The 12,567-nt window shown below is 47.9% G+C and overlaps 1 protein-coding gene across 3 annotated transcripts in view; it reads left to right on the top strand.

The window, feature by feature from the left end:
• Positions 1-2,514: 2,514 nt before the first annotated feature.
• ARIH2 (ariadne RBR E3 ubiquitin protein ligase 2) overlaps positions 2,515-12,567 on the top strand; it is a 49,756-nt gene continuing 39,703 nt past the window's right edge. Inside the window, exons 1-3 of one of the 3 annotated variants that reach the window (XM_050957475.1) lie at positions 2,547-2,607; positions 4,673-4,758; positions 7,631-7,977. In XM_050957475.1, coding sequence (XP_050813432.1) covers positions 7,729-7,977 — 249 coding nt within the window. In that variant the 5' untranslated portion in view covers positions 2,547-2,607; positions 4,673-4,758; positions 7,631-7,728. Of the gene's footprint in view, positions 2,608-4,672; positions 4,759-7,630; positions 7,978-12,567 lie in introns of all 3 variants that reach the window. The other 2 variants (XM_050957473.1, XM_050957474.1) reach the window with 2 other exon arrangements.

Below are 12,567 nucleotides of genomic sequence, written 5' to 3'. Positions count from 1 at the left end.
CTGCTGCCTAGTCTCCCTCATCCCATAGAGGCAACCAGAAGGTCTTTATAGAATGCAACTGCTGTGACACAGTGCAAAACAAAGCCGTTCTTTCTGTGATGATATCCCACTATTGGATATGACGACAAGATAGAGTACAACAGATGGGTGTGATGTGCTGATGTTAGTCTGTCCTACCTAGCTGGAAGGCTGCTGGTTATAGTTTCTGAATTGCCTTCAGGATTAGCCCAAAGTAATCGCAATAATTCAGTCTAGGAGTGATAAAAGTGTGATTCACTGGCCTAGTGTGTGATCTTGTCTCACTCCAGCAGCTGGCCCTAGCAAGAATAAGGCTCTGCCACGTACCACTTGAGTTAGAGGAGTGTTTGCTATCAGTAAGCTCTCATTCAAGCACTCCTTTTCAGTGTTGAATGTCCCAGGTTTGATTCCTGCTTATGAATGTTATTTATGCTATACATCAAAAGCTTAGCTCCCTGTGGTCAAGTCTGTACCTGAGAAGAAAGGGCAAAGTCAAAAGCTGGGAAAAAGCATTTCTGATCAGTGCTACAGTTTGATTGTCCATGAACATGAACAAGCCTTATCGGGGCCAAAGTTAGAAAACATGAGGGCACTGTAGCCTCTCTCCTGATCTTCTCCTAGCATCTTAAGACTGCACACTGAAGGACTAAGGAAGTGAAAGCCATCAGTGAAAAGGAAGATTAATTATAACCTCATGGAATCTATGTAAGGAGAGAACAAAGCCACATCAATGCAATGGAAGAGCGGGGAAGTTGATTGCAATAAATAAAAATCAGAAGATACTAATTTTCTACAATTCTTAAGGGAAGCAAAAGGACAAACATAGAAGAAACATATGGCCAGCAAAGTTAAAGACAATAAGAAGGCATTCTGAAAGTGTATTAGGAACAAACAGAATCCTAACAATGGTACTGGTCCATTACTAAATGGAAACGTTAGAACTGTTAGTAATAATGCAGAAAAAGCAGAAATAGTAAATATTTGTTTTGTATTTAGCAAAAAACAGATTATGTAAGCATATCATACAGCGACAATGAAATTCCATTGCAATAGCAACTCAGGAGGATATTAACAGAAGCTGTTAAAATTAGACATTTTAAAATCTGCAGGTTTAGATAACTTACATCAAGAAGCTTTGAAAGAGCTGGCTGATGAGCTTGTTGGACCATTCATGTTGATTTTCAATATGTCTTGGAACAACAGGAAAGTTCCAGAGGACTAGAAGAATGCTAGTGTTGTGCCAATTTATAAAAAGAACAAATGGGATGACCAGAGTAATTATAGGCCTGTCAGCCTGACATTGCTCACAGGAAGAATAATAAAACAACTGATACAGGATTGGATTAATAATTACAGAAGGGTAGGTAGTTTATGGAAAACAGATCCTGTCAAATTAACTGGATGACATTTTTTTAAATGCAGTTACAAGTTTTGTTGATAAGGATAATAGCATTGATGAAATATACTTCCACTTCTGGAAGGCATCTGATGTGGTGCCGCAAGACATGTTGATTAAAAAACTAGAATGACATAAAGTTGACATGGCACACATTAGTTAGATTAAAAACTGTCTAACTGATAGGTGTCAAAATATAATGGTAAATGAGGAATCATCATTGAGTAGGTGTATTTCTAAGGAACAAGTTTTTGGTCCTTTGCTATTAAACATTTTTATTAATGACCTGGAAGGAAATATAAAACCATCACTGTAAAGTTTGCAGATAACACACAAATGGATAATGAAGAGGACAGGTCCCTGTTAAAGAGCGATCTGCATTGCTTGGTAAGCTGGACATAAGCATAGAATATTTGTGCTATTTTGACCAAACAAACATATCTAAGAACACAGAATGTTGGCCATACTTATGGACTGAGGGACTCCATCCGGGGAAGCAGTGTCTCTGAATAACATCTGGGGATCATGATGGATAATCATGTAAAAGTGAACTCCCAAAATGGCTAATGCACTCCTTGGATGTATAAATGGGAATCTTGAGTAGGGAGGTTATATCTCCTCCGTATTTGGCAGTGGTGTGACTCCTGCTAGGATAGGTGTCCAGTTCCGATGCTGATAACTGGAAAGAGTCTGGAGAAGAGCAGTGAGACCGGCGGACGAACTGGGACACAGGCCTTCTGCTGGCAGGCGGGGGCTGGAGGCACTGGCGCGGCGAAGCGGCTCCTGCACCAAGCCGAGGTGCGGTGAGGGCCCGTGCCCGGGGGCGGGGGGTTCAGAGGGCAGATCAGCAGCACGTCTGAAACGAGCCCCCCGGGATCAGGGCGGATGCGCCAGGACTGGCTCCCCTCCCCCGCGGGCTGGGCCCGCCGGCGCTGAGCGGCGCAGTGCCCAGGGCGGCGGGGGCCGGGCACAGCCCGCTGGGGGCCCCGCCGCCGCCGCCGCCTTCCGGGGGCCTCAGCCCGGACTCCCGCCGCGGTCACGTTACCTTCTCCGAATCCCGGGCCTCCCCCCGCGCCGCCGGAAATGACGTTCTGCCGGACGCCAGCACTTCCGGTGCGCAGGCAGTAGCGGCCCGGCAGGAGGAGCCCGGGGGGAAGCTGAGCCCCCTTCCCGGCGGTCCCCCCGCGGCCCCGGTAAGTCGGAGGGACGCCGGGCCTTGTTGGAGACGGGCAGCTCCTCGCGGCCGCGGGGGCAGGGCCTGGGCCTGGGCCTGGGCCTGGGTCGTGTCCCACCGCTCCCCCCGAGCCCGGCACGGAGCCACTGCGGCGGGGGCTGCCCCCGGGGGGGCTGCGGGGTGCCCCCTCCCCAGAGACTGCTCCCCCCCGGGGGGGCTGCGGGGTGCCCCCTTCCCAGAGACTGCTCCCCCCACCCGGCTGCCGGGTGCCCCCTCCCCAGAGACTGCTCCCCCCCGGGGGGGGCTGCGGGGTGCCCCCTTCCCAGAGACTGCTCCCCCCCGGGGGGGCTGCGGGGTGCCCCCTTCCCAGAGACTGCTCCCCCCCGGGGGGGGCTGCGGGGTGCCCCCTTCCCAGAGACTGCTCCCCCCGGGGGGGGCTGCGGGGTGCCCCCTTCCCAGAGACTGCTCCCCGCCACCCGGCTGCCGGGTGCCCCCTCCCCAGAGACTGCTCCCCCCGGGGGGGCTGCGGGGTGCCCCCTCCCCAGAGACTGCTCCCCCCACCCGGCTGCCGGGTGCCCCCTTCCCAGAGACTGCTCCCCCCCGGGGGGGCTGCGGGGTGCCCCCTTCCCAGAGACTGCTCCCCCCACCCGGCTGCCGGGTGCCCCCTCCCCAGAGACTGCTCCCCCCCGGGGGGGGCTGCGGGGTGCCCCCTCCCCAGAGACTGCTCCCCCCCGGGGGGGGCTGCGGGGTGCCCCCTTCCCAGAGACTGCTCCCCCCCGGGGGGGCTGCGGGGTGCCCCCTTCCCAGAGACTGCTCCCCCCCGGGGGGGGCTGCGGGGTGCCCCCTTCCCAGAGACTGCTCCCCCCCGGGGGGGGCTGCGGGGTGCCCCCTTCCCAGAGACTGCTCCCCGCCACCCGGCTGCCGGGTGCCCCCTCCCCAGAGACTGCTCCCCCCCGGGGGGGCTGCGGGGTGCCCCCTTCCCAGAGACTGCTCCCCCCCGGGGGGGGCTGCGGGGTGCCCCCTTCCCAGAGACTGCTCCCCGCCACCCGGCTGCCGGGTGCCCCCTCCCCAGAGACTGCTCCCCCCGGGGGGGCTGCGGGGTGCCCCCTCCCCAGAGACTGCTCCCCCCCACCCGGCTGCCGGGTGCCCCCTCCCCAGAGACTGCTCCCCCCGGGGGGGGCTGCGGGGTGCCCCCTCCCCAGAGACTGCTCCCCCCGGGGGGGCTGCGGGGTGCCCCCTCCCCAGAGACTGCTCCCCCCACCCGGCTGCGGGGTGCCCCCTCCCCAGAGACTGCTCCCCCCGGGGGGGGCTGCGGGGTGCCCCCTCCCCAGAGACTGTTCCCCCCGAGGGGCTGCGGGGTACCCCCTCCCCAGAGACTGCTCCCCCCCACCCGGCTGCCGGGTGCCCCCTCCCCAGAGACTGCTCCCCCCCACCCGGCTGCGGGGTGCCCCCTCCCCAGAGACTGCTCCCCCGGGGGGGGCTGCGGGGTGCCCCCTCCCCAGAGACTGTTCCTCCCGAGGGGCTGCGGGGTACCCCCTTCCCAGAGACTGCTCCTGCCGAGGAGGGGAGGGGGGACTGTGTGGTGCCCCCTCCCCAGAGACTGCTCCCCCCCGGGGGGGCTGCGGGGTGCCCCCTCCCCAGAGACTGTTCCCTCCGGGGGGGGCTGCGAGGTGCCCCCTTCCCAGAGACTGCTCCTGCCGAGGAGGGGAGGGGGGACTGTGTGGTGCCCCCTCCCCAGAGATTGCTCTCGCCGGGGGCTGCGGGGTGCCCGCTCCCACCCCCTGCCCAGCTGGGAATATAGCCTTCTCCCACCTGTGTGCTAGATGGTAGTGGTACTCCAAGGGACATAGAGAGGAGCACAATACACTGATTCTTAAGAAAAGCTTTAGTGGGATTCTCAGATAAAATTGTGGGCTGTGTACCATTATATAGGGTAATTTGAAAATGGGGAAATTTTAAGTGCAACTTACTATAGGCTTTTTGTGTATCTCTGTTGTAGTGCTGTTAAATGAAATTAGGTCTGGAAGGATTCTGTTTAATTTGGTAATGATTTCTGTCCTCCACATGTGGCACTCTAACTTCAGCAGGCATGCTGAAGGGGAATCCTTTCCCACAGATGTGACAGGAGTGACATACTCTTGGCCTACTGACTGGATGCTATCTACTTGATGTAAATGTTTGGGTCCATGACAGGTTCAGAATCTGCAAAATGCAAGTTTTGTTTTTTTTTAAAGTTTGACATCCTTGAATAGAAAATCTAATGAAAGTGAACTGATGTATGACTGTCTTAGTTTGAAATGGCTTTAAGAGGTGTGAATTCCAAAATCTATATTAGTCCAGTGTCAAATCACTCAGACATATTATTATGTTCTTGATTTGTACATGCAGGTGCTGCGGTTGTAAATGCAAATAGGGAAGTTGCATAGGCAAATCTCCCAGAAGGACAGAAATATCACCACTCCTAAAAGCCTTGCATTCTCCCCTGAGTGGAACACAACTGTTTAGTTGTTACATAAGGCCCATATTCTGCTCCCAAAACATCCCACGGCATCAGTGTGAATCCCCTGTACATTGAAGGAGTAAATGGATCAATTTAAATGTAGCTCGTCTTTCTCCGCAGGATGAGCATGACTCCTTGGGTAGGATTGAATGCTTTCCTAACTAATAATGTATGTCTGTCCTGAGTGATCTATGAGATCTGCTAGATAAAACTGGCATAACCATTAGATTCTTGAAGACTTTGTATGGGTGATTATTAAGGACTACCCTCAGGTGGTTCTAAATTCCTGGAGACTAGCATATCTTTTAGACAAATGTGCTTCACTCAAACAGAATGTACAGGCTCTGTGCAGGAATTACTGAGTGAGGTTCTATGGCTTGCCTTGTTGCAGGGGATCAGATTATCATAATGGTCCCTTCTAGCCTTAATCTGTGACTAACCTTTTCATGGAGAGGCTCAAAACAGTGTGTGTGTGTGTGCGTGCGCGCGTGTATATATATTAAAAAAAACACGCAAAAGTATATATTTGCTTTGGACTTGGCAAAAGCAGAACTCAGCACTGATTATGAAATATAGTAGTGAGGAATCTTTGCTTGGAAACCCAATAAGAGAGACATTAGCTGCACTTAAAACATACTTACCAAATACATCAGCTTTTCCAGATATTTTCCTTAAAGCCCATTTGTCTCCTTCCCTTAATTTCTAAATGTTTCCATTTGGGGAAGCCTGAGGACTCTCTTGTACCTAAGGGGTTTCATATGGCATTAGAAGACCTGCTTTTAGAATCTGTTGTGTGGATAATTTCTCAGTGATGTAACTTAATTACTTGGATTTGGTGTCCTTTTCATCTGGCAGAAAAGGTGAATATTTGTCTATGGCAACTTGAGTAACGTGTTTTATTGGTGTTTCTATAGTGCTCATCACTACAGTATCAATGTTATGGTATAGGAACATCGTTCGCTGAAGACTATTACTCAGAGTTCCATGTAATTTGGCAAAATAAAGTTATACCAAAACCTAAATGTTCTCTCCATAATCCCGACTCTCCACTCCTTTGGTTTTAGAGGAAACTGAATGATATAAAAAAAGTGGATGTGACACATTGCAAATAAGTCAAGAAATCATGACGTATGTTATGGGTACGGAGAACAGAATTTAGCAGTCTAATGTGACTAGCTTCCAATTCTCATCCTCTCCTATAGGAGAAGGTTTAAATCTGCTGAAATGACTGCAGTGCCTCAGAATAATTGTACATTAAGTTGGCTCCTGAATGACTTAGAGCACCTAACAACTGTGTTTAAATCAAGAGACAAAGAGTCAGGGAAATAATGAAGTCCTCTGGTTGAGGTTGTCCATGCACTAAAGTCAGGAAATTCAGTGTTCTGGTTCCCACAGCAACAGTAACTTGCCAAATTGCACATATATATTAAAAGATTAAAGTTAACAGCAATTCAACATACCACATATATGCAAGGGCCCAATTTATACTTCCCATGGGAAGTAACTTTGAAATTTTTAAATCTTTTGCGTGTAAAACTCAGTGACAGTGTATTCCAGCTTTTATTTTTTGTATTTAATACAGACCCTCTTGAGACAAAACTAACTTGATTAGATCCTAGCTTGTGATTGTTTTATTACAGAGATACTCATAACTCAAGGATTTATCAGCTTGTGCTGTCTAATGACTCTTTTATGACGAATACGTTGTGGTCATTATATTGGTGACTTGAGTAGAAGTTGTGCAAGACAGGTAACTAAGATAAAATTGACTACTTTGCCAACAGCAATGAAAACGTAAAGCATAATTTTGCTATGTTGATCCTTGTGTAATTTTAGTAGCTAAACATTCATTTTTTACTGAGAATATCAAGAAAATGGACTAGTTTCTGTAGTTCTCCTCTTTGGATATAAGGCCCCAGGCAAGTGTAAGCCAAGACATGTCTGCCAGATTCCAAGTAAGGGAACATACTGAGGAGCTCTTGCCTTTCTGAGCCACTGCTTTGGGTGCAGCTCAGAGCTCTAGGATTCTCTCCCCATCCTCATTCTGAGCTGCCAGTTAAATTCTGTGCTCTAGAGGCAGCATGGGCTGAGCATGGGCTCCTGGGTTCTCCACTGAATTGCTGTGACAACCCATTTCCCATATGTGCCTAAACTACCTTACGTGAAGGGTGTAAGAAATAGCTGAAGTATTTTGAAGATGTGACGTACTAGATATTATCTAGTTACATCCCTGACCAAACTGTATGGTAGAAGTTATACAGCAATTTCCGGATGACAAGACATCTTTAAGTCCTGGTAGAAGCGCTAGGAAACAGTGCAGTAAGCCCTGGTTGAGAACCACACTAGTGAGATGTGCCCAGGTTTTGCAGGTGCAGAAGTCAGAGCTGATCTCTAGTCAGGGACCTTCATGATAGAATGTTGCTCTCTAGCTCAACATCAGGTCAGTGCATTTCTGACTGTTTGATCATCTGCATGGTACTGAAATATTCTGTTACAATTTCTTAGGCACAAGAAAAAACAATATTTTTCCTCCCCCATTTAGGAGACAGAAGTCAGATGAATTCAAAGGAGTGATAAAGGGTGGCGGAGAAAGAGAAGCTGTGGTTGCTTTCCTGGTCCACAGTTTGGCAGGACACTAAGATGTCTGTGGACATGAACAGCCAGGGCTCTGACAGCAATGAAGAGGATTATGACCCTAACTGCGAGGAGGAGGAAGAGGATGAGGATCCTGGGGATATCGAGGATTATTATATTGGGGTAGCTAACGATGTGGAGCAGCAGGGAGCAGATGCCTTTGATCCAGAAGAATATCAGTTTACCTGCCTGACTTACAAGGAGTCGGAGAGCACCTTGAATGAACACATGGTCAGCTTGGCCTCCACATTAAAGGTGAGCAAATGTTTCTGCATTCATCAGGTGTGCACTTAAGGCTGTATGACTGAAACAGCAAATACTGATCCAAAATTTGATTTGGATCACTGCTTGAGGGAGGGTGGTGTTTAAGGTTGGTAGTTCTGAGCCGACTCAGGGCTTTACACAGATTACAGTATACTGGCTCTGGGGGTTGATCCTAGAAAGCTATTTACAGAACCTTTGAGAATTTTCAGAGCTGAACTTACTTCATTACTATTACTGGAGAGTTCTAAACCAGGGTAAAGCGAAGAGCATGAAAAGACATCAGACACTACAAATAGTTGTACTTACGTTTGTTCAGAAAATGACTGGCCAGAGGCAAGCCATGCTAAGAGCATAAAGCTCAGCACACATACCCCGCCAGTTTGAGATACTTTCAGAAAGATAGGGTTGGTGCAGGAGATCTGAGCTATCATTGCATTGACAAGCTATTTGATTAAGGGTGGTGAGCTTATCTGCTGTTATACTAATGACTAATTCCTCCTTGAAGATTTCCACTTCTGTAAGTCAGCCTGTTGACATTAAGTAGTCTCTCGAGTACTACATTATCCCTTTTGTGCAACTGGTAGTATATTACAGGCTAGTAGCAATGCACGTTTTCTTGCACTGCACTATCACTGTGCATCATTCCCATCATGGAGGAACAGCTTATAGAAGTAAGAGGAGAATTCAGTCTCTAAGATGCTTTCAGACCTTGACACCTCAGCTAAAGCTGTCAGTGGGTCTGCCATGTTGTGTCAGATGTGATGGTGTCATGTTGTGATGTGGACCCTTGGCCACGGGAAGCTGGAGAGAAACAATCACACTAAACAAAAGTTGAGTAATGTTTTGATAGCAGTACATCATAGTCACCAACATGCCACCCACACCTTTATCTGATCCTGCTGTCCTTGATGCCCACTTTAACCATCTACTGTTTCAAGCAATTTAATATTCCATTCTCCCCTACCATAGCTAGCTGGCTCTTGGTCACATCATTCTTTTCTAGAACACTTACATTCTAGTCAGTTTCCCCCATCCCTTACAGATTCTAGATAAAGTGGACAAAAGGAGGGGGTAAATGGGAGGATTTGACCTGCACTTGGATCTGGCTTCCAGTCACTGTCATTTTTAAGTGATTCAGTAAATATTTAGAAAGTCATTTTGCTTCATGCCTGAGTGACTCATGATGTACCCACTTAAAAGGGGTAAGTGACTTGTCCATTAAATCAAATGAATGAAAACACTAGATTTTCAGTTTTAAAGTCTGAGGGTATCCTTACCTGAGGACAGCATCGAATTTGTATTAAAACAGTGAAGACTACAGTTGCCCTCATCTTTAAAATCATAGACTTTAAGGCCAGAAGGGATTATCATGATCATCTCATCTGAACTCCTGCACATCACAGGGCACAGAACCTCACCTATTCCTTCCTGTATATGCTATGATGTGAGTTACTGAAGTCCTCAAATCTTGATCTAAAGACTTTTAAATTACAGTAGTCCATCATTTACTCTAGTTCAAACCATCAAGTGATCAGTGCCACACACTGCAGAAGAAGACAAAAAATCCAGGGTCTCAGACCAATTCTCCAATTTCTCAAGGTCATTTTGAATTCTAATCCTGCCTTCCAAAAACCTAACAGCCCCTCCCAGCTTGGTGTCATCCACAGCTTTTATAAGCATATTCTCCACTCCATTATCCAAGTCATTAATGAAAATATTTAATATTACTGGATCCAGACAGACCCTTGCCAGGCCTCAATAGATACATCCTTCCAGTCTGACAGCGAACCATTGGTAACTATTCTTTGAGTACGATCTTTCAACCAGTTATGCACTCACGTTTTACTAACTTCATCTAGACCACATTTCCATAGTTTGTCCCATGTGACATTCTTAGGAGCTATATTGAAAGCTTTACTAAAAATCAAGATGTCACATGTGCAGCTTATCTCCTATCCCTTAGGCCAGTAACCTTGTCTAAGAAGGAAATTACCTTGGTTTGGCATTATTTGCACCTGACAAATCCATGCTGGCTAATCCTTATAACCCTATTGTCCTCTAGGAGCTTACAAATTGATCGTTTAATAATTGGTTCTGGTATCTTTCCAGGTATTGAAGTTAAGCTGACTGGTCCATAATGGCCTAGGTCCTCTTTGTTTGTTTTCCTTTTTGGAGATAGCTACTATGTTTGCCTTCTCCAGTCCTCTGGGACCTCACCTCTCTTCCATGAGTTCTCAAAGATGTACACAGATGGTTCCAGTGTTGCTTCAGCTAGTTCCCGAAGTACTCTAAGGGTTTGTCTTTGTTACATGGCAAAATCAGCACTGCTGCAATTGATACAGTGGTGTCAATTTAGTGGATCTGGTGAAGACTCAATGGGTCAATGAGAGAGTGCTCCAAGGTTGATGTAATAATTCCACTGCAATGAGAGGCGGAAGCTGTCAATGGGAGAGTATCTCCTGCTGACATAGCATGGTATAGACACCACAGTAAGTTGATGTAAGTGATGTCGCTTGGGGGGTGAGTTTTTTTGCACCCCTGAGTGACATAACTTACGTCAACTTAAGCGGTAGAGTAGACAAGGCCACAGATCAATTTCATCAGGCACTACTGACTAGATGACATCTACTTATCTGGATATTCTTTAACTGGCTCTTCTATTTTGGCTTGCATGCCTTCCCCCTTCATATTATTTGTTAAGTATCAGAGGGGTAGCCGGGTTAGTCTGGATCTATAAAAGCAGCAAAGAGTCCTGTGGCACCTGATAGACTAACAGATGTTTTGGAGCATGAGCTTTCGTGGGTGAATACTTATTTGTTGTAAGTATCTGGTTACTATTAACCTTTTTAGTGAAGACTGATACAGAATAGAAGACTGATGCCAAAATAGGCATTAAACATCTCAGCCTTCTTGATGTAATCCCTTATTAGCTCTCCTTCCCCTCTTAAGTAGTGCCCCTTCACTTTTAATCTTTTACTTGCTCCTAACGTATTTAAATAACCTCTTATTTCCTTTTATGTCCCTTGTGAGGTGTAACTTTGATTTTGTCCCTACATGTTTGTGCTATTTTGTATTTTTGCTTTGCAATTTTTGTCCTCCCTCTTTTTCAGACAAATACAGAGCTGATGGTGGTATATCGACCTCTTACTATTCTTCCTGTCTTTCCTTCACCTCAGAATAGTTTGCTCTTGTGCCTTTAATATCTTTTTGAGAAGCTCACAGCTCCCCTGAACTCCTTTTTCCCTTAGATTTTCTTCCCATCAGACGTTACATTTCAGTTCTGAGTTAAGTCTTTTTTAAATTCATTATCTTTATTCTGTTGCCGCTGTCATTTCCTGATCACTTTCACTCAAGTTGCCATCAGATTTGCAACCAATTCCTTCCTATTACAAAGAATAAAATCTAAAATTGCCATCACCTTGGCTACAGCCTCCACTTTCTGAAACAAATTGTTATTGGACATTTTATATTTTGTAGTATTACTTTTCCAAGAGATATCTGGGTACCTAAAGTCCATGTGATGGGATGTGACTCACCACCTCCTGCTGGCCGTGCGGGGAAATTAGCTCTTGATTGCCAGTGCACCTTCCTCTAGTGGTGTCTCACCGCCATCACTTCTGCTCCACCTCTAAGACCCACATCACACCCCAGACCACAGCATCATCTTCTGGGCACAGCCCTCCGACTGTGCCCCACTTCACTTTCTCCCCCTTTCTGGGGGAACTGGCTGTGTCTAGTCCTCTACTTGCCACTGTGGCTTCCTGCAGCTCTCAGTCTAGCCCCTCACCTCAAGGGCGAGACTGCAGTCCAAAAACTGGCCACACCCTCTGTGGCAAGTGAGGGAGAAGGGGGGGGGGGAGGGCCCACAAGCTATTCCAGGCCACAACCCAAGGACCCTATAGCCAGCAGCCACATGCTGCTGCTCCTCCAACTCCTGCTGCCTATTTTCCTGGGCTACTTCCCTATAGGCCTAGCACCTTCCCAGCCTGTTGTATCAGGAGCCTCAGTCTGGAGCTCCCTATTGCTCCTCCAGCCAATACTGCTCTCTGTAAGGCAGCTAGTCCTTCTCCCTTGCACTCCAGGAAGAGACTGACTCTGTGGTATTGAGCAGCCCTTCTTATATGGCTCCCCCAGCCCTGATTGGCTGCTCCAACCAACCTTCTCCTGACTGGCTCTCTACAAGCCCTCTTCCCATTGGTTGGGTTTTGTGTGCTCTCCCTGAGGGTTGCTTTAACCCTCCATCTACCTATGTGGGGCAGCTGCCCTACCACAGCCCCCATTACCAATAGATCTTGTGTTTTGGGTATTTCTGCTGTGCTAGAAATGCTCCTCCTCCTCCTAATTTGCTGATCTATAGTAGACCCCTACCTCAATTTCACTCCTGTTTTTTCCCCCTTTTGTCTTCACCCAGAGACTTTCAGCTGGTCAACCCTCACCTCCACCTGGACCTCAAGACAAGTGTATATTTTCTTGATGGGCTGTAGGCTCAGAGACCAAACATTGCAGCTTTTGGCGACTGCATGAAAATAAAATTGTAGAAACTCAGTGTAGACAAAGTGAAGCTAAATAGTCCGTCTCTTC

This window comes from Gopherus flavomarginatus, chromosome 6 (genome assembly GCF_025201925.1).
Source record: "Gopherus flavomarginatus isolate rGopFla2 chromosome 6, rGopFla2.mat.asm, whole genome shotgun sequence".
Lineage (NCBI taxonomy): Eukaryota > Metazoa > Chordata > Testudines > Testudinidae > Gopherus > Gopherus flavomarginatus.
This window is presented reverse-complemented; position numbering and strand designations above follow the sequence as displayed.